The sequence below is a fragment of the Natrix helvetica genome, assembly GCF_964273705.1.
Source record: "Natrix helvetica genome assembly, chromosome: 14".
NCBI classification, from domain to species: Eukaryota; Metazoa; Chordata; class Lepidosauria; order Squamata; family Natricidae; genus Natrix; species Natrix helvetica.
The window spans coordinates 9232153-9256422 of record NC_138564.1 but is presented as its reverse complement, the minus strand read 5'-3'; the positions used below and the strand labels follow the sequence as shown (position 1 = coordinate 9256422).

Below are 24270 nucleotides of genomic sequence, written 5' to 3'. Positions count from 1 at the left end.
GCCTCCTGCCCGAAGCCCCCCACTCCCAACTGTCTGCCTCTCGTCTTCGGTGACCTACAACCACAGTCTTTCTCAGTGACTTCCTTCATTTCAAGCCTTAGATCAGGGGTCACGAAGCTTTCAAACTTTGGGGACCACTAATATGATCTGCCTAATGATCGGCTGGGTGGGCGTGGCTAGGTGGTCATTTGACTGGGTGGGCGTGGCCAACTCAATGTCACTCACGTCGAGGGGTGCCTCGCTGGCCTCTACTCGCCCCTCCTCGCCTGCCCGCCTGGGCTCCTTAGGGCCCCAACTGGAAGCAGTTGCTGGAGCTAAGCAGCCCCCAGGAGAAAGAGTTGGTAAAACAGCTCAGTTCAAATTGGAACTGACCGAGAAGGAGGCTCAGCAGAAGCACCTCGCTGAGGACTACGAGCATAAACTTTCCAAGCAGATCTCCGGGAGTGCAAGGCTGGGTACCAGTATCTGGAAGCTCAGCGGGCTGAGATGGTCAGCCAGTTCCAGGCCGTGATGCAGTCCCACTGGAACAAGGCCCTCCGGCTCTTCGCCATCAGTGGCTCTTCCTTCCAGCCTTCGTCCCAAATCCCACATTAGGAGACAGACCCCAAGTCAGAATTTCTGCCCCCCCCCTGCAACCCGCACAAAAAGACCCCAAATGGGGAGACTCTCTGCAGCAACACAAGTGTTCGTTGCACGTATCCGTCCCAGGGGCCGTAGCTTTGAGGACCCCTGATTTAGTGCAATGTAAAAAATGCAAATAATTTTTCTGCAGGCCACCAAAATTTTCTCGCGGACTACCAGTGGTCCACAAACCACCAGTTGTTGACTGCTGCTCTAGAGGACACAAAGTGTTGTTAGATGCCTCAAGTGATCTGAAACTAGACAAGACAGTGATACCTCCCCCACCCCACCCCACCCAAACAGGAACTGCTCTGATGCTTCTTCCCCTGAAAAAGACCCTCTATTAAGAGTCATATCCAAAGAGAATCTAAGCTGGGAACGGGAGGGGGAGATCCAGGACCAGCTGGGAAATATCTCCCTGTCCCTCCAGCTCTTCCGCTGGGCCACAAGCTTTCTTCTCCACGGAAAATTGTCCCTGCAATGCTTCTTCCTCCGGTTCCGAAAAAGCCGCTTCATTCTTTATCCTCGCCCGACGTCACAAATGTTGTTTCAGGTTCCGCAGGGCACGCAGCTCAGCCGAGCCACAGCAGCACGGGAAGGAATACAAGGAGAAGCAAAAAAAGATGGGAATAATGTTGCAGGAATCCTTGGTGGCCCAGTTGTGGCCGCTCTGCGAGACACGCTTCCGTTTCTCAGTCCATAAAGCATAAAGGAAGATCCCCTCTACGATGTGGGTTGGGACCTCTGGATTTCCTCCAGAGAGATGGACGTTTCCGGAAATGAGCCTGAAAAAACATGCGCCAAAATTTGAAAACCGGAGCAAGGTATGATTAGCATCTTAGGCATGAAATCTGACCCGGTGGCGCTAACCAACTTAACACAAGAAGTCTATTTCTCCTCGAAATAAGCCTAAAGAAATGCGCTTTAGAAGTATTATTTTTTAAAAAAAATATGTAAAGATGTCCTTCCTTTTTGGGATTCAGCCCTGGAAACTGCGGGGAGAAAATGAGACCGAATAATTACTGCCTCAACTTCGCTCAGCTTACTTTCAGTTGATCTGGTAGAACATCCGTTCCCTATCCCTTCCGTCTGATGTGACGTTGGTTCGTCAGTGGTGTCCAAGTACAGGTCCTCTTCCTCTGAGTCTATAAGTTCAAGGATGTCCCCCGCATCTTCATTCCTGCAATGAAGACAACTATGACTAGAAGGAAGGAAGGAAGGGTCCTCCTCCTTCTCTTCTTTCTTCTTCTTCTTCTTCTTCTTCTTCTTCTTCTTCTTCTTCTTCTTCTTCTTCTTCTTCTTCTTCTCCTCCTCCTCCTCCTCTTCCTCCTCCCCCTCCTCCCCCACTCCTCCTCCTTGCTTGAAGGACCATCCCAACCACGTCATGTTCAATAAACAGCACCTCAACCTGTGACCCAACTTGGCAGACTCGTGACATTTTCCAGATGGAAACCATGGGAGATATTATCAAGTATGGGATCCTTGATATTCTCCGAGCTTGGTTGCCTTCTTGCAGATGTGTCATTACCCAATTAGGTCTAGCATTGATGGTGTTACCTAGTTGGGTAATGAAACATCTGCAAGAAAACCACCAAGCTTAGGGAGCACCAAGGACCTCACAGACCTCCTCCTTCTCTTCCAATTCTTGCTAGAGGTGCATTGTAATGGAGGTAAGAGAGCAAGAATAAGTGAAGCATTATGGTATGAACCATTAAAAAAGGGTGGGATGAATCTTCTAAATATTAGAAATTATTGGGTAGCTGATCAATTAAAGGTGATCCCAGATATTATAGTAGTAACTAGAAATTTAATATGGAGGGATATAGAGTTGAAAGAATTAAGGGAAATAGATGGATATAGAAACATATTGGTTTAAAAAGAATATTAAAAAATACCTAGAAGGATTCAAAATCTCTCTTTTTTTAAAAAAAATGGTAGAATTATGGAAGAGATGGAGATATCGGCTAATGCCAGGAATTTCTCCTTTAACACCGGTGGTAGAAATGGAGAAATTCCCTAAGATTGAATTGAAAGAATGGATTAGTAAACTAAAAGAAAATCAGATATATAGATGGGAAGACTGGAAGAACAAGATAAATAATATAACACAACGAAAGAACGTTTTAGCAGATCTTAAATTAAATTCGTGACATAGAATCTAAAATATTATACTCAAAAATACTTATAAATGGCAAATTTCTTTTTTGCCCAACCCTAACCCTGATGAAATTGTTGGGTTCTATTCACTGGGTGAAGTTTTATACGAATTCATGCACTGTCTCGTTTTAAGAGAGTCACACTACCACTACGTTTGACAATCCCTGCTCCAAATGATGGTTTCTATAGATGAAACAGGTTGAGACTTTCTAGTTAAGAAATAAAGAGACTTACCGAAGCACGTTCACTGTAAACATGAAAGAGAGAAAAGGAGAAAAGTACTTTTATTAAAGTTACTCATTTGCTTTCTAAGTTCATACAGTAAGCATCAAATGCAATGTCAAAACTCTATCATCGACCTATCTACAGTATCTATCTATCTATCTATCTATCCATCCATCCATCCATCCATCCATCCATCCATCCATCCATCATCTATCCTATCTATCTATCTATCTATCTATCTATCTATCTATCTATCTATCTATCTATCTATCTATCTATCTATCATCTCCTCATCTATATCTATCATCCATCCATCCATCTAGTCTGCCTGCCTGCCTGCCTGCCTATCATATCCATCTCTCTCTCACTCTTTCCCTCTCCCTCTCCCTCCGTCCCTCTCTCTCTCTCTCTCTCTCTATTTATCTATCTATATTCCATCCATCCATATCATCTGTCTGTCTGTCTGGTTATTTAACATCTATAACTATCATCTATATATCTTTCTGTCTATCATCTATATCTACCTATATGTCTATGTCTTTGCCTGCCTGCCTATTATCTATGTCTATCTGTCTGTCTGTGTCAGTTTGCCTGTCTGCCCACCTACCTACCATATCTATCATCTATCTATCTATCTATCTATCTATCTATCTATCTATCTATCTATCTATCTATCTATCTATCTATCATCTATCTATCTATCTATCTATCTATCTATCTATCTATCTATCTATCATCTATCTATCTATCTTCTATCTATCTATCTATCTATCATCTATCTATCTATCTATCACCAATCTATCTATCTATCTATCTATCTATCTATCTATCTATCTATCTATCTATCTATCTATTTATCTATCATCTATCTATCATCTATCTATCTATCTATCTATCTATCACCTATCTATTTATCTATCTATCTATCTATCTATCTATCTATCTATCTATCTATCTATCACCTATCTATCTATCTATCTATCTATCTATCTATCTATCATCTATCTATCTATCTATCTATCTATCTATCTATCTATTATCTATCATCTATCTATCTATCTATCTATCTATCTATCTATCTATCTATCTATCTATTTATCCATCCATCCATCTATCATCTACCTACCTACCTACCTACTTACCTACCTTCCTATCATCAAATGTATTGGCCGCCTATCTTAGCAACACACATTTAGAAACCTTTGGTTATCTTTTATTTAATGATTGGAAAGGTGTGCCAATATACTCCAAATATTTTCCTTTTCAAAGTTCTTACAAGACTGCCTAAGGCACAATCCAAGGAAGACCCATTTTGAAAACCCAAATGCATTCCGTCGGTTCGATTACTCTGATGAGTAATTTTTGCCCTCTCTCACCTTTGAGGCACACCTGAGGTCCTGCGTAGAGAAGGATTCCAGAAAAGACCAGAACTCCCAACAATAAAAGGACTACGACAGATCCCACAATCCCAGCAATGTTCACAGGCTCTGCAGAGAAAATTGGAAAGAAAAAAGTGTTGAGATGGGAAAAGACAGAGAGAGAGAGAGGGGGAGAGAGAGAAAGAGAGAGAGAGAGAGATGGAAATGCTAGGAAGCAACTTCTCCTCCTCCTTCAATGGACTTATGGCCATTTTTCATACTTATGACCGTTGCAGCATCCCTGTGTGGTCATAAGATCAAAATTTGGATGCTTGGCAACTGGTTTATATTTATGACGGGTATTTGACCTTCTGACAAAGTCAATGGAAGAGCCAGATTCACTTTACAACCATGTGACTCCCTTAACAGTGGCAGATAGGACAGCACTCCAGAGTCATGGCCCAGAGGATCATGGGTTGCCCTCTCCCCTCTTTGGAAGAGCTTTATAGCTCCCGCTGCCTTAAGAAAGCTCAAAACATTCTTAAAGATCCATCTCATCCTGGGCACCATTTTTTTTTTGAACTATTACCATCTGGCAGCCGGTACAGGACAATAAAAACAAGGACAAATAGGCTGAAAAACAGCTTCTATCCCAGGGAGGTAACCATATTGAATTCTATGGTATAGTGCAACATCGGGTTTTCAATTTCAGTTATATAGCATGTGAAGAAGGTGTGTTTGTGTTTTTATTTTTATAGCTATAATGTACCCTGAAGACGGCATTTAATTTCGTCATTGCACCACGTGCAATGGCAATAAACTAAACGCGACAACTGCAGTGACTCCCTTAACCCCTGTGGCGAGGGGAAGTAAGAGTAGGCGAGAGGGGAAGAAGGAGGAGAAGAGAGGAGGAGTGGGGGAAAGAGAGGGGAAGAAGAAAAGAGGAAGGAGAGGAGGAAAGAAGAAAGGAGACAAGGGAGGTTGAGAAGGAGGAAGGAGTAGGGTTGTTGCAAATCAAGATGGCAAGAAAGTGACCCCAACTGTGCTTTCTATATTTGTAAGAAGACAGACATAAACGTTAATAGTTAATAGATAAATGTTAATAATATTTACAAGAATGTGTATGAAAGGGGGGAAAAACTTTATACCAAATAAGTAAGTTAAGGATTGCCAATATTTCCAACAGGCCAAAGTGCCATTGTTTCGTTTCAATGGTTACTTACCTGTCACCTTCAGGTGGACGTACACCTCCCGCAAGCCTAGGGGGTTCTCAGCCTTGCAGATGTAGTACCCTTGGTCTCTGCTGGTGGAGCAGTTCTGGATGACAAGGGTGGAGACCCCGTCCTTTTGGCTGACGAGAAACCTCCCACCCGACTGGATCTCTGTCTCCACCTTGGAGAGGTTGCGCAGCCAGGTGATCCTCGCAGGTGGGTTGCCGGCTGTCAGTTCACAAGTCATCTCTATGGATCTCCCCACAAAGCAGCTCTTCATCGGGTTGGACGTGACCAAGGGCCTCTCTGGCGCAGGAGGGAAGCAAAATTGAGAGTTGAAGGACAGGAAGGGCTCTTTTAACAGATGAACAGACTTGGAAGGGACCTTGTAGGTCATCTAATCCAACACCCCACCCAAGCAGGAGACCCTACACCATTTCTGACAGATGGTGGTCCAGTCTCTTCTTGAAAGCTTCCGGTGATGAAGCTCCCACAACTTCTCAAGGCTCAAGCAGGAAAAATCAAACTTTGGCCAGACTGCTTTCAGATAATCCAATATCCATGTCTGACAGCTTTATTAAGAGGAGGAGGAAGGAGGAGGAGGAAGAGGAGGAGGGGGAGGAGGGAGAAGAGGAGGAGGTGAAGGCGAAAAATCAAACTTTGGCCAGATTGCTTTCAGATAAGTCAATATCCTTGTCTGACAGCTTTATTAAGAGGAGGCGGGGGAAGGAGGAGGAAGAGGAGGAGGAGAAAGAAGAGGAGAAGGAGAGAGAAGGAAGAGGAGGAAGTGAAGGCGAAAAATTAAACTTTGGCCAGCTTGCTTTCAGATAATTCAATATCCTTATCTGACAGCTTTATTAAAAGGAGACGGAGGAAGGAGGAGGAAGAGGAGGAGGAGGAAGAAGAAGAGGAGGAGGAAGGAGAAGGAAGAGGAGGAGGAGGAGGAGAGAGAAGGAAGAGGAGGAAGTGAAGGCGAAAAATTAAACTTTGGCCAGCTTGCTTTCAGATAATTCAATATCCTTGTCTGACAGCTTTATTAAAAGGAGACGGAGGAAGGAGCAGGAGGAGGAGGAGGAGGAAGAAGAGGAGGAGGAGGAAGGAGCAGGAAGAAGAGGGAGAGGGAGAAAGAAGAGGAGGAGGTGAAGGTAAAAAATCAAACTTTGGCCAGACTGCTTTCAGATCATCCAATATCCTTGTCTGACTGCTTTATTAAGAGGAGCAGGAGGAAGAAGGAGGAGGAACTTTTCAGAGAAGTATAGGGAAAAAGAATCCCAAATGGAAGGCAAAAGAACAAGGCTCCAAAGAGTAAAACAAGGGACTTAAAATCAGCCATCCCTTACATCCGGAGCATGGAAAGAGAGGAAGGGAAAAGGCAGAGAAATCCCCCCCCCCCCCAAGTTCTTTCACATCCGGAGTCTTGGGATGTACCATGAAATTGTGCAATTCAGGAGTCTCATCCTCGACTCACCCAAGCGCAAGGTGCAGTTCTGGTCGTCCATCTCATTGGCAATATGGCTCCCGCGGCAGATATAATCCTTGCCCCAAAGCTGACGGGATCCTTGCAGAGACACCACAGTAGCATTGGCAAGATGGGTAGTGTTGGAATCCATGACTAGGTCCTCCGGGTTGATCCACTGGAGCGTAGGGCGTGGGTAGCCCCCGGGCCAACTGCAGGACAGTTGAACCTCCTGAGAATTTCCCATGGACGTCTTGGCCCAGCATTTCGGTGACAAGGGTGGGGGATCTGAAGAGAGAAGCTTGCAAAAGGACTGGGAAGTAGCTACGGGTCTTATTTATTTACATTTTTATGGCCCACTAGCTGATAACTCAGCGTTGCCTGGGTATTTACTGATAGGGGGAAAATGTCCGACCAAACGTAAGCCATTGTAAGGCAGTACAGTAGAAGCCATTTTAAGGCACAACAGGCTATATCTTAACAGAACAACCCCCCCCCCCGAGGGGTGTCTTACCCCCCACAGTATTTGTTTCCAGAGAGTAAGTCATCTGTGTACCAAGATTGGTTGAAACTGGGAAAAATGACACCCGCGACACGCACCCTGCCGCTATTTTCTGTCATACGTACAGTAGACCAGGAGTTCGCGGGTGACGGACTTCTGACGTTGGCTCAACAAGTTGGTGACCAGGCACGAGTAATTCCCTTGGTAGTTGGGCATGATGTTCTGTAGCACAAAAGAACTCCGCGAGTCGTTAACCTCGGTGAAGAGTTCCTGAGCAGAGCCAAGTGGGTTAAAATCCCACTTAGCGGCCGAATCAGGCCTGGAGTCACTGCCGCAGGTGAAGTTCAAGATGTCGTGTTTTTGGGCGTAAAGCGTGCCATTTGGCAATGTCCCGGTGGGTGATATGCTGACCTCCATCCGGTCTGGTCCACCTGGAAAGCAAAAAGCAGGTCAAAATAAAAGTGTTATTGATCACGTTGATGTAAAAAAAATATATGATTTTTGGAGTTTGAAGGACGGAAGTTGGATCTTAGGCATCTGCAAGCTCCCGCAATCCTCATCCGCATACTTGCAGTCACGATTTAGCACAGACGTTAGGATCGGAAGGTTGGAAAGGACCTTGGAGGTCTTCTAGTCCAACCCCCTGCTCTAGGTAGGACCCCTTATACCAGGGGTGTCAAACTTGATTTCATTGAGGGGCCCATTAGGGTTGTGTTTGACCTGGGGGGAGGGCAGGGTGGACATGACCAGGATGGGTGTGGCCAGCTTGACCTCACTCGAGTTGGTGGCATCTTTGGTGGCCAAGTGCTAAGGCAGGACTTCCCTCAGTCTCCTCCCGCCCCCTCATTCTAATCTCCTTCCTTCCCTCCCTCTCTCCCTTCTTTTCCCTTCCGTCTTTCTTCTCCTTTCTTCTTCCTTCCCCTCTTTCCTTCTTTTTCCTTCCTCGCTCTCTTTCCATCTTCCCTTCTTTTTCTTTGCCTTTCCTCCTTCCCTTTCTCCTTTCCTGTCCCTTCTCAAATGCAAAAGGGGAAACATTTCTCCTTTCGTTTTGTTCTGCTTTTAGTTTGCTTCTACTAGCCCGATTAAAATTGAGCTCGGAGTGAGGGGGGGGGGGGGGAGCTCCATTTTCGCTGACAGAGGCACCGTGGGCTGGTCGTTTGCTGTTTCCACGGGGGCCAGACCTAAGCACCCCCAGCCGTATCCAGACCGCAGGCCTTGAGTTTGACACCCCTGCCTTATACCATCCCTGTCAAACAGTTGTAACAAGTGAGCAGAGAGAAATGGAGAAAGTGGTTTTCCCCCCAGGTAACCAGGTATGCCACGGAAAGCTTTCAAGGTAACAACCAACAACTTGAATTGCACCTGAAGGCCAGCTGGCAGCCAACACAATTGTGCACACTGGTGACACACACACACAGCCAGAAGTTGTGCCTGTTACATTCCCACTACAGGTGATCCTCAGCTTCCAACCATTTATTTAGTGATGTTTGAAGTTACAAAGGCAGAAGTGTAACTTCAAGGTGTAACTTGCTCCCGGTTTGGCCCGGATCGGCCGAACCAATAGTAGGGGTGGTGGGAGGCTCCGCCCACCTGCCCGGACGCTTCTGCGCAGAAGCGTCGCCCACACGAGCGCACCTGAACTGGTAGTAAAAAAAAATTGGCGACCCACCACCGTAAAACGGCACTGAAAATGTGACCGAGGATCGTTTTTCACACTTATGACCGTTTCAGCGTCCCCATGGTCACATGATCAAAATTCAGAGGCTTTGGCAACTGACTCGTGTTTATGACGGTTGCAGCGTCCTGGGGTCACGTGATCCCCTTTGGAGACCTTTGACGAGCAAAGTCCACGGGGAAGCCAGATTCACTTAACAGCTGGGTTACTCACTTAACAACTGCAGGGATTCACTTAGCAAACAGCGGCAAGAAAGGTCGTAAAACGGGGCAAAGCTCCCTTGTCTAGCAAGGGAAATGTTGGGCTCGGTGCTGGTCGAAGACAACCAGTGCTGCATTTTGAAGTAGTGAAGCGGGCATAACCTCAGCAGGGCAAGCAAAGCTTTTCTCCACAACCACCACAGCTGGTGGAGTTACCAGGAGCAGGTGGCTGTGGCCAACTAGGATCTGAGCCAAGGACAAATCCTGGCAATGCAGCCCCCGTGGGAATTAAGGCGGCTGCAGGCATTTTCCGACACACCCGTTAAACTTCCTGCCCTCTTTTCTTATCTGAATGGAAAGAGCTAAACCTGGCATGCCAGAAACCAAACCCCCACCTCGGTCAGCCCCTTCCTCTTTCCTCCGTACAAGGGAGCCCCAGAGATGCTCTCCTGGTGTCTAGAACATATAAGATGAGATAGATAAGAGAACCTTTGTTGTCATTTTCGGCACAGGTTTAAAATGAAATTCTGTTGCCTGCTCTTCACTCAGACACACACACACAAACATACACACAGAGTGAGATACATAGGTAGAGATAGATAGATGGATGGATGGATGGATGGATGGATGGATGGATGGATCGATAGATAGATAGGATAAATAGATAGATAGATAGATGGATGGATGGATGGATGGATGGATGGATGGATGGATAGATGGATAGATAGATGATAGATAGATGGATCGATGGATAGATAGTTAGATAGGATAAATAGATAGATGATAGATAGATGATAGATAGATGGATGGATGGATGGATAGATAGATAGATAGATAGATAGACAGACAGACAGATTAGATAAGATAGATAGAGATAGATAGATAGATGATAGACAGACAGATAGATAGATAGATAGATAGATAGATAGATAGATAGATAAGATAGATAGACAGACAGATTAGATAAGATAGATAGATAGATAGATAGATAGATAGATAGATAGATAGATAGATAGATGATAGATAGATTGACAGACAGACAGATTAGATAAGATAGATAGAGACAGATAATATAGATAAACAGACAGACAGATTAGATAAGATAGATATAGAGAAAGATAAGATAGATAGATAAGGGATAGATAGATAGATAGATAGATAGATAGATAGATAGATAGATAGATAGATAGATAGATAGATAAATAGATTAGATTAGATAGATAGATAGAGATACCACGAAGCCCCCTCTCAGAAGGTAACAAGGAAAATACGTCGTGAAGAGGATGTGTAGCAATCCCAGACAATACAGAATAACTGAATAACAAGAGCTGAAAGGGATCTTGGAGGTCTTCTAGTCCAACCCCTTGCTCAGGCAGGAAACCCTATACCATTTCAGGCACATAGTTGTCCAATCTAAAGATTTGTTGGAGAAACATTGGGACGGGGGAAAAAACAAGCCCTTATCTTTCTGATGCTGGAAAAAATAATAATTCCATGTACAGGTAGTCCTCGGCTTACAACCACAACTGAGCCCAGAATTTCCTTGGCTAAGCAAGAAATAATGGCCGATTTTATGAGCTTTTTGTGCCCCAATTGTTAAGCAAATCACTGCACCATGAAGTTGAGGACTGCTTTAACAATTAAAACGATTTGCGTAATAACCGTAAAATGGGGCATGATTCACTCAACAACCACCTTCCTTAAGCAAGTGATCTTCTGATCTCAATTGTTGTCACAAGTCAACAATTACCTGCCTTGCACACCTATAAATCTGCCCAGTTTGGTAGCCGCTGTTGTGCCACCAGTTAAAATGGGTGCGGCTCTCGCCTTCCCTAAGCAAAAAGCCAGACTACTACCCAGCCGCACCTTGAAAGCAAACAAGAAGTTGAAACAGGGATTGTATCTGGTAACTGCGGGAAGGTTATTGTGGGCACAACTCTGGGAGAATGCGGAAATTTCGTGGAAGGGGATTGTGTAAGTGTCAGTGTAAGTAAGTTCGGAGAAATGGCAAACTTGGCCTGTTTGATTTGAGGAGAGAAACAATAGAAATCACAGAATAACAGAGCTGGAAGGGACCTTGGAGATCTTCTAGTCCAACCGCCCTGGTCAACCAGGAGACCCCATATCAACTTGGACAAATGGCTCTCTTCTTCTTCTTCTTCCAGTGTCTTCTTTAAAACTTCCAGTGTTGGGGCATTCACAACTTCTGGAGGCGAGTTGTTCTACTGATTAATTGTTCTCACTGTCAGGAAATTCCTCCTTAGTTCTAGGTTGCTTCTCTCCTTGATTAGTTTCCACCCATTGCTTCTTGTTCTGTCTTCAGGTGCTTTGGAGAATAGGTTGAGCTCCTCTTCTTTGTGACAGCTGCTCAAGTATTGCTGTCATGTCATCCTACAGGGATGCAGTGGCTCAGTGGCTAGAGACGCCGAGCTTGTCGATCAGAAAGGTTGGCAGTTCAGCGGTTCGAATCCTTAGCGCCGCATAATGGAGTGAGCCCCTGTCCCAACATAGCAGTTCGAAAGCACGTTAAAAAATGCAAGTAGACAAACAGGAACCACCTTTGGTGGGAAGGTCACAGCGTTCCGTGCACCTTCGGCGTTTAGTCATGCCAGCCACATGACCACAGAGATGTCTTCGGACAGCGCTGGCTCTTTGGCTTTGAAACGGAGATGAGCATCGCCCCCGAGAGTCCGGAACGACTAGCACATATGTGCGAGGGGAACCTTTACCTTATCATGTCACCCTAATCCTTCTCTTTGTTAGACTGGACACACACACACAATGTTTTTTCCAAAGCATTCACGTGAATTTCCATGGCAATCTTTACTGGATTATCAGGCTAATATTTTCACTCCCGATTGCCAAAGTGGAATTTTCCCTTCCTTCTCCCAGCAGACTGCTTCCTTATCTACCCTCATTTCTCCCTTACTTGCTCCGCCTGGAAACCGAGCGCTGAAAATAAAGCCCCGATTTCCCAGTCTTGCTTCATTTTCAGAGCTCAGCTTCCTGCTACCTTTTCAGAAAGGTTCGGTGGGGGCCGGCCGCTTGTTTATCCCCCTTCTCAGCTTGCACAGCAATAACAGATGGAAGGTTGATGTAGATTCATCCAGGTCACGGTTGTCCCAAAGGTGCTTTTTCAAGAGACAATGGGGCTTTCTTGGTTTTTCTTTGAAGGCGTTTCACTTCTCATCCAAGAAGCTTCTTCGGTTCTGACTGAAGGAATCAGGTGGATGGAGGTGGGAAGGATTTATGTTCCTTAGCAGTCCTCTGGTAGTTAGCACTCTTTCTGAGCATTGTTGAGGCCTTGGGGGGTTTATCTGTGCCCTTGGGGTCACCTGGATAGTGCAAATGGGTGCGGAGATTTCTTGGAACTGTTTTTTGCACTATTCAGGTGACCCAATCTCTTGGGTGATTGGCCACCTTTCATGCCTAAGGCGGGACTACAACTCACCATCTCCTGGTGATTGGCCGAAAGGGACCCAGCCACCTTTCATGCCTAAGGCGGGACTAGAACTCACCGTCTCCTGGTGATTGGCCCAAAGGGACCCAGCCACCTTTCATGCTTAATGTGGGACTAGAACTCACCGTCTCCTGGTGATTGGCCCAAAGGGATCCAGCCAACTTTCATGCCCAAGGCAGGACTAGAACTCACCATCTCCTGGTGATTGGCCCAAAGGGATCCAGCCAACTTTCATGCCCAAGGCAGGACTAGAACTCACCATCTCCTGGTAACTGGTTGCTAGGCCAGCACTTTAACTACAAGAAAAGCTTTACAATAAAACTAGCCCTGACCAATATCGCAGTGAGGGGTTGGTTTTTCTCCCCATATGACCTAACTTGTTGGGTTGGCACTTGTGGACTTAATACACCATCTATACTCACATACATCTATATATATAAAAACAGCTGTGAGTGTGTATATTCCAGCATAACTCTGGAATGCCTTAGGCAATTTCAACCAAACTTGGTACACCGATGACTTACTCCCTGCAAACACATACTGTGGGGGATAAGACACCCTTAAAACCCCTCGGAGGTGTGTGTATTCTGTTAAGATGCAGCCTGTTGTGCCTTAAAACGGCTTCTACTGTACTGCCGTAAAATAGCTTCTGCTGTGCAGCGCGGTGGAGTTGCCATGGTAACGGCTTCCCAGTGCTCCACAAGGGGGTTCCCTCTGGTAAGGGGGGAAAATCCAACATTAGAAATTACGTTTGGTCTGGACATTTTTCCCCCCTATAAATAAATACCCGGGCAACGTCGGGTTATCGGCTAGTTGTTTATATTTCCCCCTGTTTATATTTGCCGAACATCCACACCACAACACTTTAAACAAGGCGACGCAAGACTTACTGGCCATCCGTAACTGGATCCTGTGGGTATGGTTGGACTCAGCCAGGATCTCCCTGCACACGTAATGGCCTTCATCTTCCCAACGCAGTCTCGAAATGTGCAGGGAGGTGTTTGCCACCAGGGAAAAGCGGCTGTCTGAAGGCAACTTTCCATCCGAGGAGAAGAGCATGGGAACCTCACCCGGCTGGCCTTGGAACCACTGGACCACCAAGACTTGAGAAGAGGCGTTCCAGCATCGTAGGGACACTTCCCCGTCCAGTTCGCCAACAGCCACTTCTTCGGTTTCTGGGGGGGGGGAGATAAAGTTTTATTTATCTAAATTTTCTAATTTCTGGAAGCGGAAGTCCTACATGCCTTAAATTAAGTTGCCAAGGTGGCAGGACACGGAGTTAGAATTGCCATCCACCTAGGCTGGCATTGAGGGCCAGTTTGGTCCAGTGGTTAAGGTAGCAGGCTAGAAGCCAGGAGGCTGTGAGTTCTAGTCCTGCCTTAGCCACGAAAGCCAGCTGGGTGACTTTTGGACCAATCAGCAGGAGGCAGTGAGTTCTAGTCCCAGTGTTAGGCATGAAAGTCAATTGGGTGACTTTGGGCCAATCAACAGGGAGACTGTGAGTTCTAGTCCTGCTTTAGCCATGAAAGCCAGCTGGGTGACTTTTGGACCAATCACTAGATGCCTGGGAGTCATAGTCCTGCCTTAGCCATGGAAGCCAGCTGGGGGAGACTTTGGTCCCCTCCCTCCCTCTCAGCCCAACCTCACAGGGTTGTTGTTATGGGGAAAACAGGAGGAAGAAAGCGTGCTGGATATGTTCGCCAAGTTATTTGTACAATAAAAGCAGGATATAAACACAAAATAGACTGGGTACGCCATCCTAAGCCGCGATTTAGACTCACCTTGAGTGAATCAAATAGGGTGTGCTAAGTTTTAACCAAGTCCACCGAAATCCCACCAAAGCTGATATGAGAGAAGAGCAGAACGTTTGCAGTTGTACTAAAAGCAGCGCCTGGGCTTTTATCCTTGCCAAGCAGAATGCAGACTCATCCTGCTCTATTAAGTCTGCGTCCAACAGTCCCATTCCTGCCTCAGAACTCTGCGTACAAAGAGCAGCCTTTTAAATTTTTCATTCTGTCAGGCTGTTTAGCTTGGCTGAATGGGCCAGGCTGAAAAACATTGAGAAATGGCCTATAAATTCATAGTCACCTGGTTATTTTTGCACACTAAAGATTTGGGGTTGACCCGGAAGAACCCGGGTTGAATTTTGTCCCGCTCACCAAATTAATTCTAGTTTACTTTGTAATTCTACCTTTCTATTCACAGGTCCTTCCTTCCTTTTGTTCTCTTTCCTTCCTTCCCACTACCTACCTTTGTTTCTTTTTCTTTCTTCTTTCTTTCTTTCTTTTTTCTCTTTCCTCCCTTTCTACTAACTACCTCTTTCTTTCTTTTTTGTTCTTCCTCTTCCTTCCTACTTTCTTTCTTTCTCCTTCCTCTTTCTTTCTTTCTTTTTCTTTCCCTTTCTTCTTTCTCTCTCTCTCTCTCTTCCTTTATTTCCCTTTTCCCTTTTCTTTCCTTTTTCCGCTTGCATTCTCTCTCTCTCTCCCTCCCTCCCTCCCTCTCTCTCTCTCTCTCTCCTTTTCCTTTCTCACCAAAGTGTCTTTCTTCTTGTCTCCTTTCCTAATCGAAACAGGGCAAATTTATCAATTCACCCTAACCCAACAGTTAGAGACACGACTATAAAATAATCGTAGAAAAACTATCCATCCGACCTCCCCCACCTCCTCCCCAACTTTAGACTTCAGAAGAAGAGAGCAGGCAGTTGTGACCGGAAGCCCTTTTGAAGATTGGGGAAACAAAAAAACAAACAAACAAACAAGCATGCAGTATTCCTGAAAATTTTGGAGTTGTGGGTCGGGGGGAAAAAGAGACGGAGGACGTCATAAATCCCACTAAATCCCGACCGGTCTAAAACTCGGCGGAACGAGCGATCTCTTTACGCAAAGCGGTTCCTCGATCGTTGCAAATCAATGCCGCGCGTTCAGTCGGATTTTATGCAGGCAGGCGAAGGCGAAAGGGACGCGGGAGGGGACCGGGGGGTCGCGGGGAGAGGGGCGGCGGCGGCGGCGATCCCGTCCCGCAGAAACTTCGGAAGGGAGGCGAGGGTGATATCCTTATTTGGGCAGAAAAAACCAAGTCGAAGGCGATCTCTCCTTCGTCCGTAGTGGAGAAGGAAGGAAGGATCCTGGCGGGGCGTTCAGATGGTTTCGCGGGGTCCCCTTGAAGTTTAGTCCCTCTTCCCGGGGAATCTCCTCGTGGTCTCCTTTCCAAATGGGACACCCACCCTCCCGCCGACCTCTTTCCCCCTCTTCCCGGCTCAGCTGTCATCTCCAACTTTGCCACCTGCTCTGCCCACTCGCCCTGCCTGCCCTCTCCCGCCCCGCTGATCTCCCCGGCCGAGGGGTACCTCCAGCGCCGCTGCCCTCGGAAAGGGCCAGGACCAATAGAACGCAGGCGGCCAACCCGCTCGCCATGGCAGCAGCTCGGACTGGGGGAACCGAAGCCAGCCGGCTCAGCTCCGAGGATTAACGGCTGGGAGGGCGGGCAGCCTGGATGGAGAGGCGGGGAAACTTCCCCCGCGGGAGGCGGAGCGGCTGTGGGCGACTCGCTTCGCTCCCGCTTGCTCTACCTGGCGCCGGCAGGTAACTGGGAAGTTCCCAGCCACCCAGTGCAGGTAGTCCTCGACTTATGGCCAAAATCGAGCCCAACCATCGATGTGGCTGTTTGCGTGAGACCTTTCTTAAGTGAGTTTGGCTTTTCTGGCCACCGCTGTTAAGGGAATCCTCGCTGTTGTTAAGCGAGTAATCCAGTTGTTAAGTGAATCTGGCTTCTCCCTTGAACTTGGCTTGTCGGAAAGCGGGGAAAGGGGATCTCGTTTACTCTGCGACCGTCGTAAAAATGAAGCAGCTGCCAAGCGGCTGAATTTTGATCCCATAGCAATGGGGACGCAACGAACGGTCGCAATTGTGAAAAACGGTCCTAAGCCACTTTTTTTCAGTGCTGCTGTAACTTTGAACGGTCACTATAAATGGTTGTAAGTCGGGGAATACCTGTAGAGCTGGACCGAGGACCCAGCCGTGAACCTCATTGAGTTATAAATACAGAATGACGGAATTGGAAGGGACCTTGGAGGTCTTCTAGTCCAACCCCCTGCTCACGTGAGTGGAAGACCCTGGCCTATGCCATTCTAGACTTTCCAATCTCTTCTTGAAAACCTGAACCAGTGAGGGAGCACCCACAATTTCTGGAAGTTATGCTGATTAATTGTTCTCACGGATAGGAAATTTCTCCTTCATTCTAGGTTGATGTTGACGCCATTTCAATTGGGCTGGGAAGGCGGTTTAAAGTCCCTAATAATCTGTTTAGGAACCTCACTTTGGGTTGCTGGCAGTGGTGAAATTCAATTTTTTAAACTACTGGTCTGTGGGCGTGGTGTGGCTTGGTGGGCGTGGCTTGGTGGGCGTGGCTTGGTGGGCGTGGCAAGGGGAAGGATACTGCAAAATCCCCATTCACTCCCGATCAGCTGTAGGGAGGCAGAGAATAGATGGGGGCGGGGCCATCCAGAGGCGGTATTTGCCGGTTTTCTGGACTACTCAAAATTTCTGCTACCGGTTCTCCAGAACCTGCCCGGATTTCACCCCTGGTTGCTGGGGTGTAAGGCTGGAAGTGGGTTTGTTAGCACCTGTATTCTAGAAGCAACACTGGAAGTTTTCCAAAATTGAGCCTGACATTGAGCTTGTCGATCAGAAAGGTTGGCAGTTCAGTGGTTCAAATCTCTAGTATAGGTCTCCTACGTGAGCAGGGGGTTGGACTAGATGACCTCCAAGGTCCCTTCCAACTCTGTTACTGTTACTGACTGGACAAAACAGTTGACAGGGATGCAATAAGCACTCCTGCCTTGGGCAGGTGTGTCAGGTTTGTGTGTGTGTGTGTGTGTGTGGACTAGGGGACCTCCGAGGTCCCTTCCAGCCACATGATGTTGTGGTCCTGAGCCTGCTGAATCCATGACAGGGCAGGGCCAGGCTCTGAATCCATCAGGATGGACTCTCCTTGCTTATTCTGGAGTCATCCCTCCTGACATTCACCTTTGGCACAATGTGCCAAGCAAGAAAAATGTGTTGACTCTGCAGGCATGGCTGCTAACGGTGGGCGAGCATGTGAAGAGAGATGCCAGGGGGTAGTGCCTGGGGTCTGGAGGGACCCCACAGCCTTGGGTCTCCGCCTGATGGTGTTAACTAGCTAGGTAGTGAAACGTCTTGAAGAAGACAACCAACGTTAGACATCCCTACACCCCTCCTCCTCCTCTTCACACACTCAACTCCCTTCCATCACTGATGATGTTACATAGTTGGGTAATAAAATATCTACAAGAAAACAACCAACTTCAGACAGCACCATGGATCCCACAGCCCTCCTCCTCCTCCTCCTCCTCCTCTCTGCAAACCCGACTCCTAGGACTGATGATGTTACCTAGTTTGGTAATGAAACTTCTGCAAGAAAACAACCAAGCTCAGAGAGCACCAAGAACCTCATAAAACACAACCTGGTAAGATTTATTAACATCTTCTGTAAACAGGATTTCGTTTACAGAACTCAACGAGATTCAGGACATTTATTTGAAAGAAAGCCCTCGAAGAAGCTAAATTATACTATCAAATCCCAAAGTGTGCAAAGACTTTAGAAAAAGTATTTCCTCATTTTTTCCCCTTTTGCTATCATTAATGGAGGAAGGTTTCGGAGATGAATTATCATCATAGTTTGGTAAAATTGGCAACGCCCGTATACTTTTAATCTTACAAAAACAGCTTCTCAACTTCAGCACCTTGAAAGTTTCTGGGTTTCAACTCCCAGACTGCCCCAGCAACCATTGCGGGACTTCAACTCCCAGAGTTCCCTTCTCCCGTACAGGGCCGAGCCTCTGCCCCTCACCTCGGCCAATAGGAGCAAAGAAGGAGAGGTTCCGCTGCTTGGGATTGGAGGAGCAACCTGCCACTTGGAAGCCCCCCCCCCTTCCCCCATGAGTCTGGATGAGTCTCGCGCGCTGCTTTTGCTGGCTGCAGCGAGCTGGGAAGAAGAGTTTGGGGACTCGTCCCTTTGGTGCAATCATGCCGGTAGACTTGAGCGGCTGGGGAGGCTCCTTAAGCCTCCCGGAGGTGGAAGACAAGCCGGTGCATCCTCTGCGGGTCCGCTACGGGTCGGTGGAAATCGAGGAGCTCGGTCAAATACTTACACCCACCCAGGTAGTAAGGGCCCCCCCTTGCAAAAGGGACGCCCCGTTTTCGTCCTTTTGGGCGGGAGCTGGGGTTTTTCCACAACCCATCTTAAAATTAGGGGACACCCCCCCCATAAAGGATCTTGGAAACCCTCCGCTTTGCAGGATTCAATGCATGGGCTGATCTGCATATGGATCATTTCGGGGCATTATAGATTTCTCTCCCCCCCCTCCAAATTTGCAATTCCATTATATAGGATCCCGCGGTCTCCCTTGTTGCAAATTTGCCAACGTGCCACAATTGCAACCGGGAGGCAAGTCCCGTTTGGATGCCCTCTCGGGGACTCGAGTTATTTGCAAAGGAACCCCCAATAATTAATTTTTTTTTAAAAAGCATGCATCTGAAGGTGTCTTATGGTCTCCCGCTTGGCATGACCCCTTAGGAGACCCGAGAATCCTGCGTGGCCTTTTGGGGAAGAAAAAAAAAGGCACGCGATCGTGTATTTTTTAATGCAAACGATTCTTTTTGCAAAATCGTTTTTTTTTCTCCCTGGGCTTAAAATAGAAGAGAGAAGAGAGCAAGGTACAATTTGGGGGGCGGGGAAGGCACGCGATCGTATTTTAATGCAAGCGATTCTTTGCAAAATTGTTTTTTTGTTTAAGCTTGGCCTTAAAAATAGAAGAGAGAAGAGAGCAAAGTGCGATTTGGGGGGGGGGGGGGAGGCCACCCTAAAAATACAAAGGCGTCCATGGCCAAATTGACATCTTTCCAAAGAGAGGCGGAGACCAACAAGCAAAGCGGCTGGGGGTGGGGGCTCGGTTCTCCCTTCCCGTCCCCCTCGGTTGCAAGGCCGGTGCAAGGCCCGGGAGCGCGTGCCCGCTGGGAGGTGAAGGCCGCGCGCCTTGCAACATTCGGGGAGGCGTATCTGGATGAGAGTTGACACCACAGTTTTAATTTCTAACCCCAAAGGTGGCTTATTTTTCTTTTTTTTAATCCAACCTGCTTCCACACTCGCAGATCTCCAGCTCTCCCTGTTTTGTCAAATCGATTGCCTTTCAATACAATTATGATGATGGAAGGTTTGAGAATAAGTTTTAGACCCATAGAGGTTTGAGCATACATCCAAGTCACAATGAGACTAGAACAGGAATAGAATTCAGAATGGAATAGAATAAGAATAAATAAGAATTAGAATAATTATTAGAGGTAGGATTAGAAATTGGAATTGGAAATAGAAATAGAATAAGAAATAGAAATGAATTGAATTGGAATAAAATAGAATAAGGAATAGGAATAGAATAGAATACCGAATAAGAATAGAATAAGGAATAGGAATAAGGAATAGGAGTAGAATAGAATAGGGAATAGGAGTAGAATAAGGAATAGGAACAGAATAGAATACGGAATAGGAATAGAATAAGGAATAGGAATAGAATAGGATAGGAATAGAATAAGGAATAGGAATAAGAATAGAATTAGGAATAAGGAATAGGAATAAAATAGAATATGGAATAGGAATAGAATAAGGAATAGGAATAAGAATAGAATATGGAATAGGAATAAGGAATGGAATAGAATATGGAATAGGAATAGAATAAGGAATAGGAATAGGAATAGGAATAGAATAAGGAATAGGAATAAGAATAGAATATGGAATAGGAATAAGGAATAGGAATAGAATAGAATACGGAATAGGAATAAGAATAGAATAAGGAATAGGAGTAGAATAGAATGGAATACGGAATAGAAATAGAATAAGGAATAGTAATAAGAATAGAATATGGAATAGGAATAGAATAGAATTATTTATTGGACAAGTGTGATTGGATGATTGAATGAGCCAAAAATGAAACTTTAGACCAGGGGTCCTCAATTTTTTGATTAGGGGGCTGGTCTCTCACCCTGTTTGGGGGGGGGGGGGAAACCAGCTGGGTGGGCGTGGCTACATGGTCATGTGACTGAGTGGGCGTCACCAATTTAGCAGTCCATTTTGCCTTTGTCCTTGCTGTACCTGCTCAACCCAAGGAATCTATTTACTTAAGGACCCCCGCCCTCAAAGGGAAAACGAGTGCAAACTTCTCTTCCTCCTCTCCCACACACCCCACTCCCTTTAGCACTGATGTTACCTAGTTTGGGTAATGAAACGTCTGCAGGAAAACCACCAAGCTCAGAGAGAGCACCAAGGCCCCCCACAGTTCAACCCTGAGCTACCCATATTCTCTTCTTATCAATTGGGGAATTCTGGGAGCAGAAGTCCAAATATCTTAAAAGTGGCTGAGATTGAGAAACCGTGCTTTAAGCATCAGTTTCCACCTTCTGGAACAGAAAATGCTTTTTAAATTTTTTGCCTGTTTGTCATTTGCTGAAAATGCAGAGGAAGAAAAAAAAAATTAGCAATTCTTAACTAGAGAGCTGACATGGAGCTTTCTTCTCCCCCGTCTTTCCTGTTCTAAAGAGGAGCAAAATGGTTATTCTTGTTTATTCGGGCAGGTCAAGAATCGGCCCACCCTGATCGAGTGGGAAAATTGCCACCCGGATAAATTCTACACTTTGGCTCTTACGGATCCTGATGCTCCCAGCAGGAAAACCCCCAAATTCAGGTGAGTTGAGTTGGGCGTGCTTGGAAAATGATCCCCACGAAGAGGAACATTTCTTCGCAGGTGGCAAGATGGGATTTGCACGCACGAAAACCCAATTCTCTTCTCCTTTTTTTTAGGGAGTGGCACCACTTTTTGGTGACCAACATGAGAGGCAATGATATCAGCAGTGGGCAGGTTTTGTCTGACTATGTTGGATCTGGGCCGCCCAAAGGAACAGGTAAGTGGCCAGCGATAACCTTTCAAGGCAAAGTGAGTAGTTGCTATAGGCATTATCTTTCAAAAAGTGGCTGCTAAACCAAATAGATAGATAGATGATAGATAGATAGATAGATAGATAGATAGATAGATAGATAGATGATAGATCCATCCATCTTCCTCTCATCTATCCATCCTATCCATTCATCCATCCATCCAATTCCCATCCATCCCTCCATGCAATCTTCCATCCCTCCATCTTCCCATCCATCATCCTCTTATCCTTCCTACCATTCATCCATCCTCCCATCCATCCCTCCATGCAATCTTCCATTCCTCCACCCATCATCATCCTCTTATCCATCCTCCCACCCATCCATCCAATTCCAGTCCATCCCTTCATGCAATCTTCCATCCCTCCATCCATCAGCATCCTTTTATCCTTCCTCCCATCCATCCATCCTCCCACCCACCCATCCAATTCCAATCCATCCCTCCATGCAATCTTCCATCCCTCAGCATCCTTTTATGCTTCCTCATATCCATCAATTCACCCACCCATCTCTCCATCCACCAGCATCTTATTCCTTCCTCCCATCTATCAATCAATCAATCAATCCATCCATCCATCCATAATCTTTTCATCTCTCCATGCAATCTTCTGTCCTTCCATCCATCCATCATCCATCCACTTATCCATCCTCCTATCCATCCATCAATCCATCCCTCATCCATCAGCATCCTCTTATCCTTCCTCCCATCCATCCATCCTCAAACTCTCCATCTCTCCATGCAATCTTCCATCCATCCATCCTCATCCATTCTTCCATTCCTCCCATCCATCCATCCATCCATCCATCCCTTCCTCACTCCCTGCCTCCATTGTCCCTTCCCCCCATCCAATCCATCCTCAGATTTGCATGCCGCTTGACTCCCGAACAGCTCTTGAGGAGGTGGGCAGAGGGCTGGATTGAACCCTCCTTAAAAGGGGTTTCTTATTTTGCTCCTGTGCAAATTTTCAGGCCTTCACCGCTACGTCTGGCTGGTTTACGAGCAGTCCCAGCAGCTGACTTGCAACGAGCCCATCCTGAGCAACCGTTCGGGGGACAAACGTGGAAACTTCAAAATATCGGCCTTCCGCAAGAAATACAAGCTGGCTTCCCCTGTCGCGGGCACCTGCTACCAAGCCGAGTGGGACGACTACGTGCCCAAACTCTATGAGCAACTGTCTGGGAAATAAAATCGCCTCCGTTTTAGTGCCCTACTTCCTCTTTCTTGGAAATCCTTCCCTTAGGATAAACGGCCTGGTTGACTCTGGATGCATTAATGAAAACGAATGGCCATTGAATCTGTAACATGAATTAATCTACGTCAATTCGTTATGGGGCCCTTTAATCAGCAGTCTTTTATGGTTTAAAAGTTTCTTTTAAAACCTGCAATTGAATGGTACCTCACATTGCTACTTTTCAGAAGTTCTGATCCTGAGAATAGAAAACACGCATTTCCTATAACCATCTTAAATATTATCAGAGCAACTTAGCTTGTTGCGAAGGGGAATTGCACGTCTACCTTGCAAAAAAAAAAAGGGGGGGGCACACGTGCCAAACATTTTATGTAGGACACCCCAAATTGCACTCCCATAGAGTCAGTATTAACTGCAGTAATTCTAGCCAGCAATGGGGACTATGGAGCCCAATGCATTTCCAGAGAAATCAAGAATCTCATAAAATTGGAATATAAGCATCTCTTACCGTAAGTTAGAAGGGCAGAGCTGGTTCGGCGTGGTTTGCAACCAAAGCACCCTGTAATCTCTGTGATTTTCCATTAAAGAGGAATTTGGCTACCGATCCCACAACTTGACCTTTGCAGTTTGTTTAGAGATTTTGGTTATCTCGATAAACTCTTGCTGTTACTGGATATCTCAAGTTCTCATGTCTGTTTTAGAAGGCCGGTATTGTTGGATTTCTCTCGTTTTGCAGATAATAATTTCTGGACATCATTGTTACTGTCTCTCCTGTAAACTGCGGTTAAATAGAATATATAGCAACCCTTGGATGTTTTCCCATTTTCGCATTTAATATATTCACTGATAGTGGCAAGCGAAAAATGCTGTCTTTACGGATTTGCTTTGCTCTTGTTGAGAAATTTTCAATTAAAAACGAAGGTTGCCGTCACTTTTTATGCTGTTCCTTCATAGATAACCTAGGCTGGATTAACCCAGAGTAGTTCCATTCTAAAACTTGGCTCATTAGGGACGCGGTGGCTCAGTGGCGAAGATGCTGAACTTGTCGATCAGAAAGGTCGGCGGTTCGAATCCCTAGCGCTGCATAACGGAGGCAACTCCCGTGACTTGTCCCAGCTTCTGCTAACCTAGCAGTTCAAAAGCATGTAAAAATGCAAGTAGAAAAATAGGAGCCACCTTTGGTGGGAAGGGAACGGTGTTCCTTGCGCCTTCGGT

The 24270-nt window shown here is 46.1% G+C and overlaps 2 protein-coding genes across 4 annotated transcripts; one reads left to right on the top strand and one right to left on the bottom strand.

The window, feature by feature from the left end:
* Positions 1–933: 933 nt before the first annotated feature.
* Positions 934–18692, bottom strand: VSIG10 (V-set and immunoglobulin domain containing 10). Of its 3 annotated transcripts, none has more exons than XM_081966928.1 (9): positions 18602–18692; positions 13756–14040; positions 7656–7961; positions 7041–7316; positions 5585–5878; positions 4380–4490; positions 3013–3025; positions 1668–1801; positions 934–1406 (listed from the first exon to the last, which is right to left on the bottom strand). In XM_081966928.1, the coding sequence occupies exons 2-9, from the start codon at positions 13922–13924 to the stop codon at positions 1345–1347; spliced, it is 1365 nt and encodes a 454-aa protein (XP_081823054.1). In that variant the 5' UTR covers positions 13925–14040; positions 18602–18692; the 3' UTR covers positions 934–1344. The 3 variants fall into 3 exon arrangements, with proteins under 3 accessions (XP_081823054.1, XP_081823053.1, XP_081823055.1); XM_081966927.1 differs by lacking the exon at positions 18602–18692 and adding an exon at positions 16212–16338; XM_081966929.1 differs by lacking the exon at positions 18602–18692 and adding an exon at positions 15709–16009.
* Positions 18693–18814: 122 nt separating this feature from the next.
* On the top strand, positions 18815–23986 carry PEBP1 (phosphatidylethanolamine binding protein 1). The gene is made up of 4 exons (XM_081966253.1): positions 18815–19044; positions 21508–21617; positions 21734–21834; positions 22835–23986. Exons 1-4 carry the CDS (start codon positions 18832–18834, stop codon positions 23050–23052), a joined length of 642 nt encoding a protein of 213 aa, XP_081822379.1. The 5' UTR covers positions 18815–18831; the 3' UTR covers positions 23053–23986.
* Positions 23987–24270: the final 284 nt, after the last annotated feature.

Excerpts from the sequence above, each read along its gene's own strand:
- VSIG10 (XM_081966927.1), bottom strand. The coding sequence starts at position 16,278 with ATGGCGAGCGGGTTGGCCGCCTGCGTTCTATTGGTCCTGGCCCTTTCC. Across the intron at positions 7,962-13,755 it reads GATCCAGTTACGGATGGCCA|GTGGACCAGACCGGATGGAG; the intron begins GTAAGTCTTGCG and ends TTTGCTTTCCAG. Across the intron at positions 1,407-1,667 it reads TTCTACCAGATCAACTGAAA|GCTCATTTCCGGAAACGTCC; the intron begins GTAAGCTGAGCG and ends ATGTTTTTTCAG.
- PEBP1 (XM_081966253.1), top strand. The coding sequence starts at position 18,832 with ATGAGTCTCGCGCGCTGCTTTTGCTGGCTGCAGCGAGCTGGGAAGAAG. Across the intron at positions 19,045-21,507 it reads AAATACTTACACCCACCCAG|GTCAAGAATCGGCCCACCCT; the intron begins GTAGTAAGGGCC and ends TTATTCGGGCAG. Across the intron at positions 21,618-21,733 it reads AGGAAAACCCCCAAATTCAG|GGAGTGGCACCACTTTTTGG; the intron begins GTGAGTTGAGTT and ends CCTTTTTTTTAG.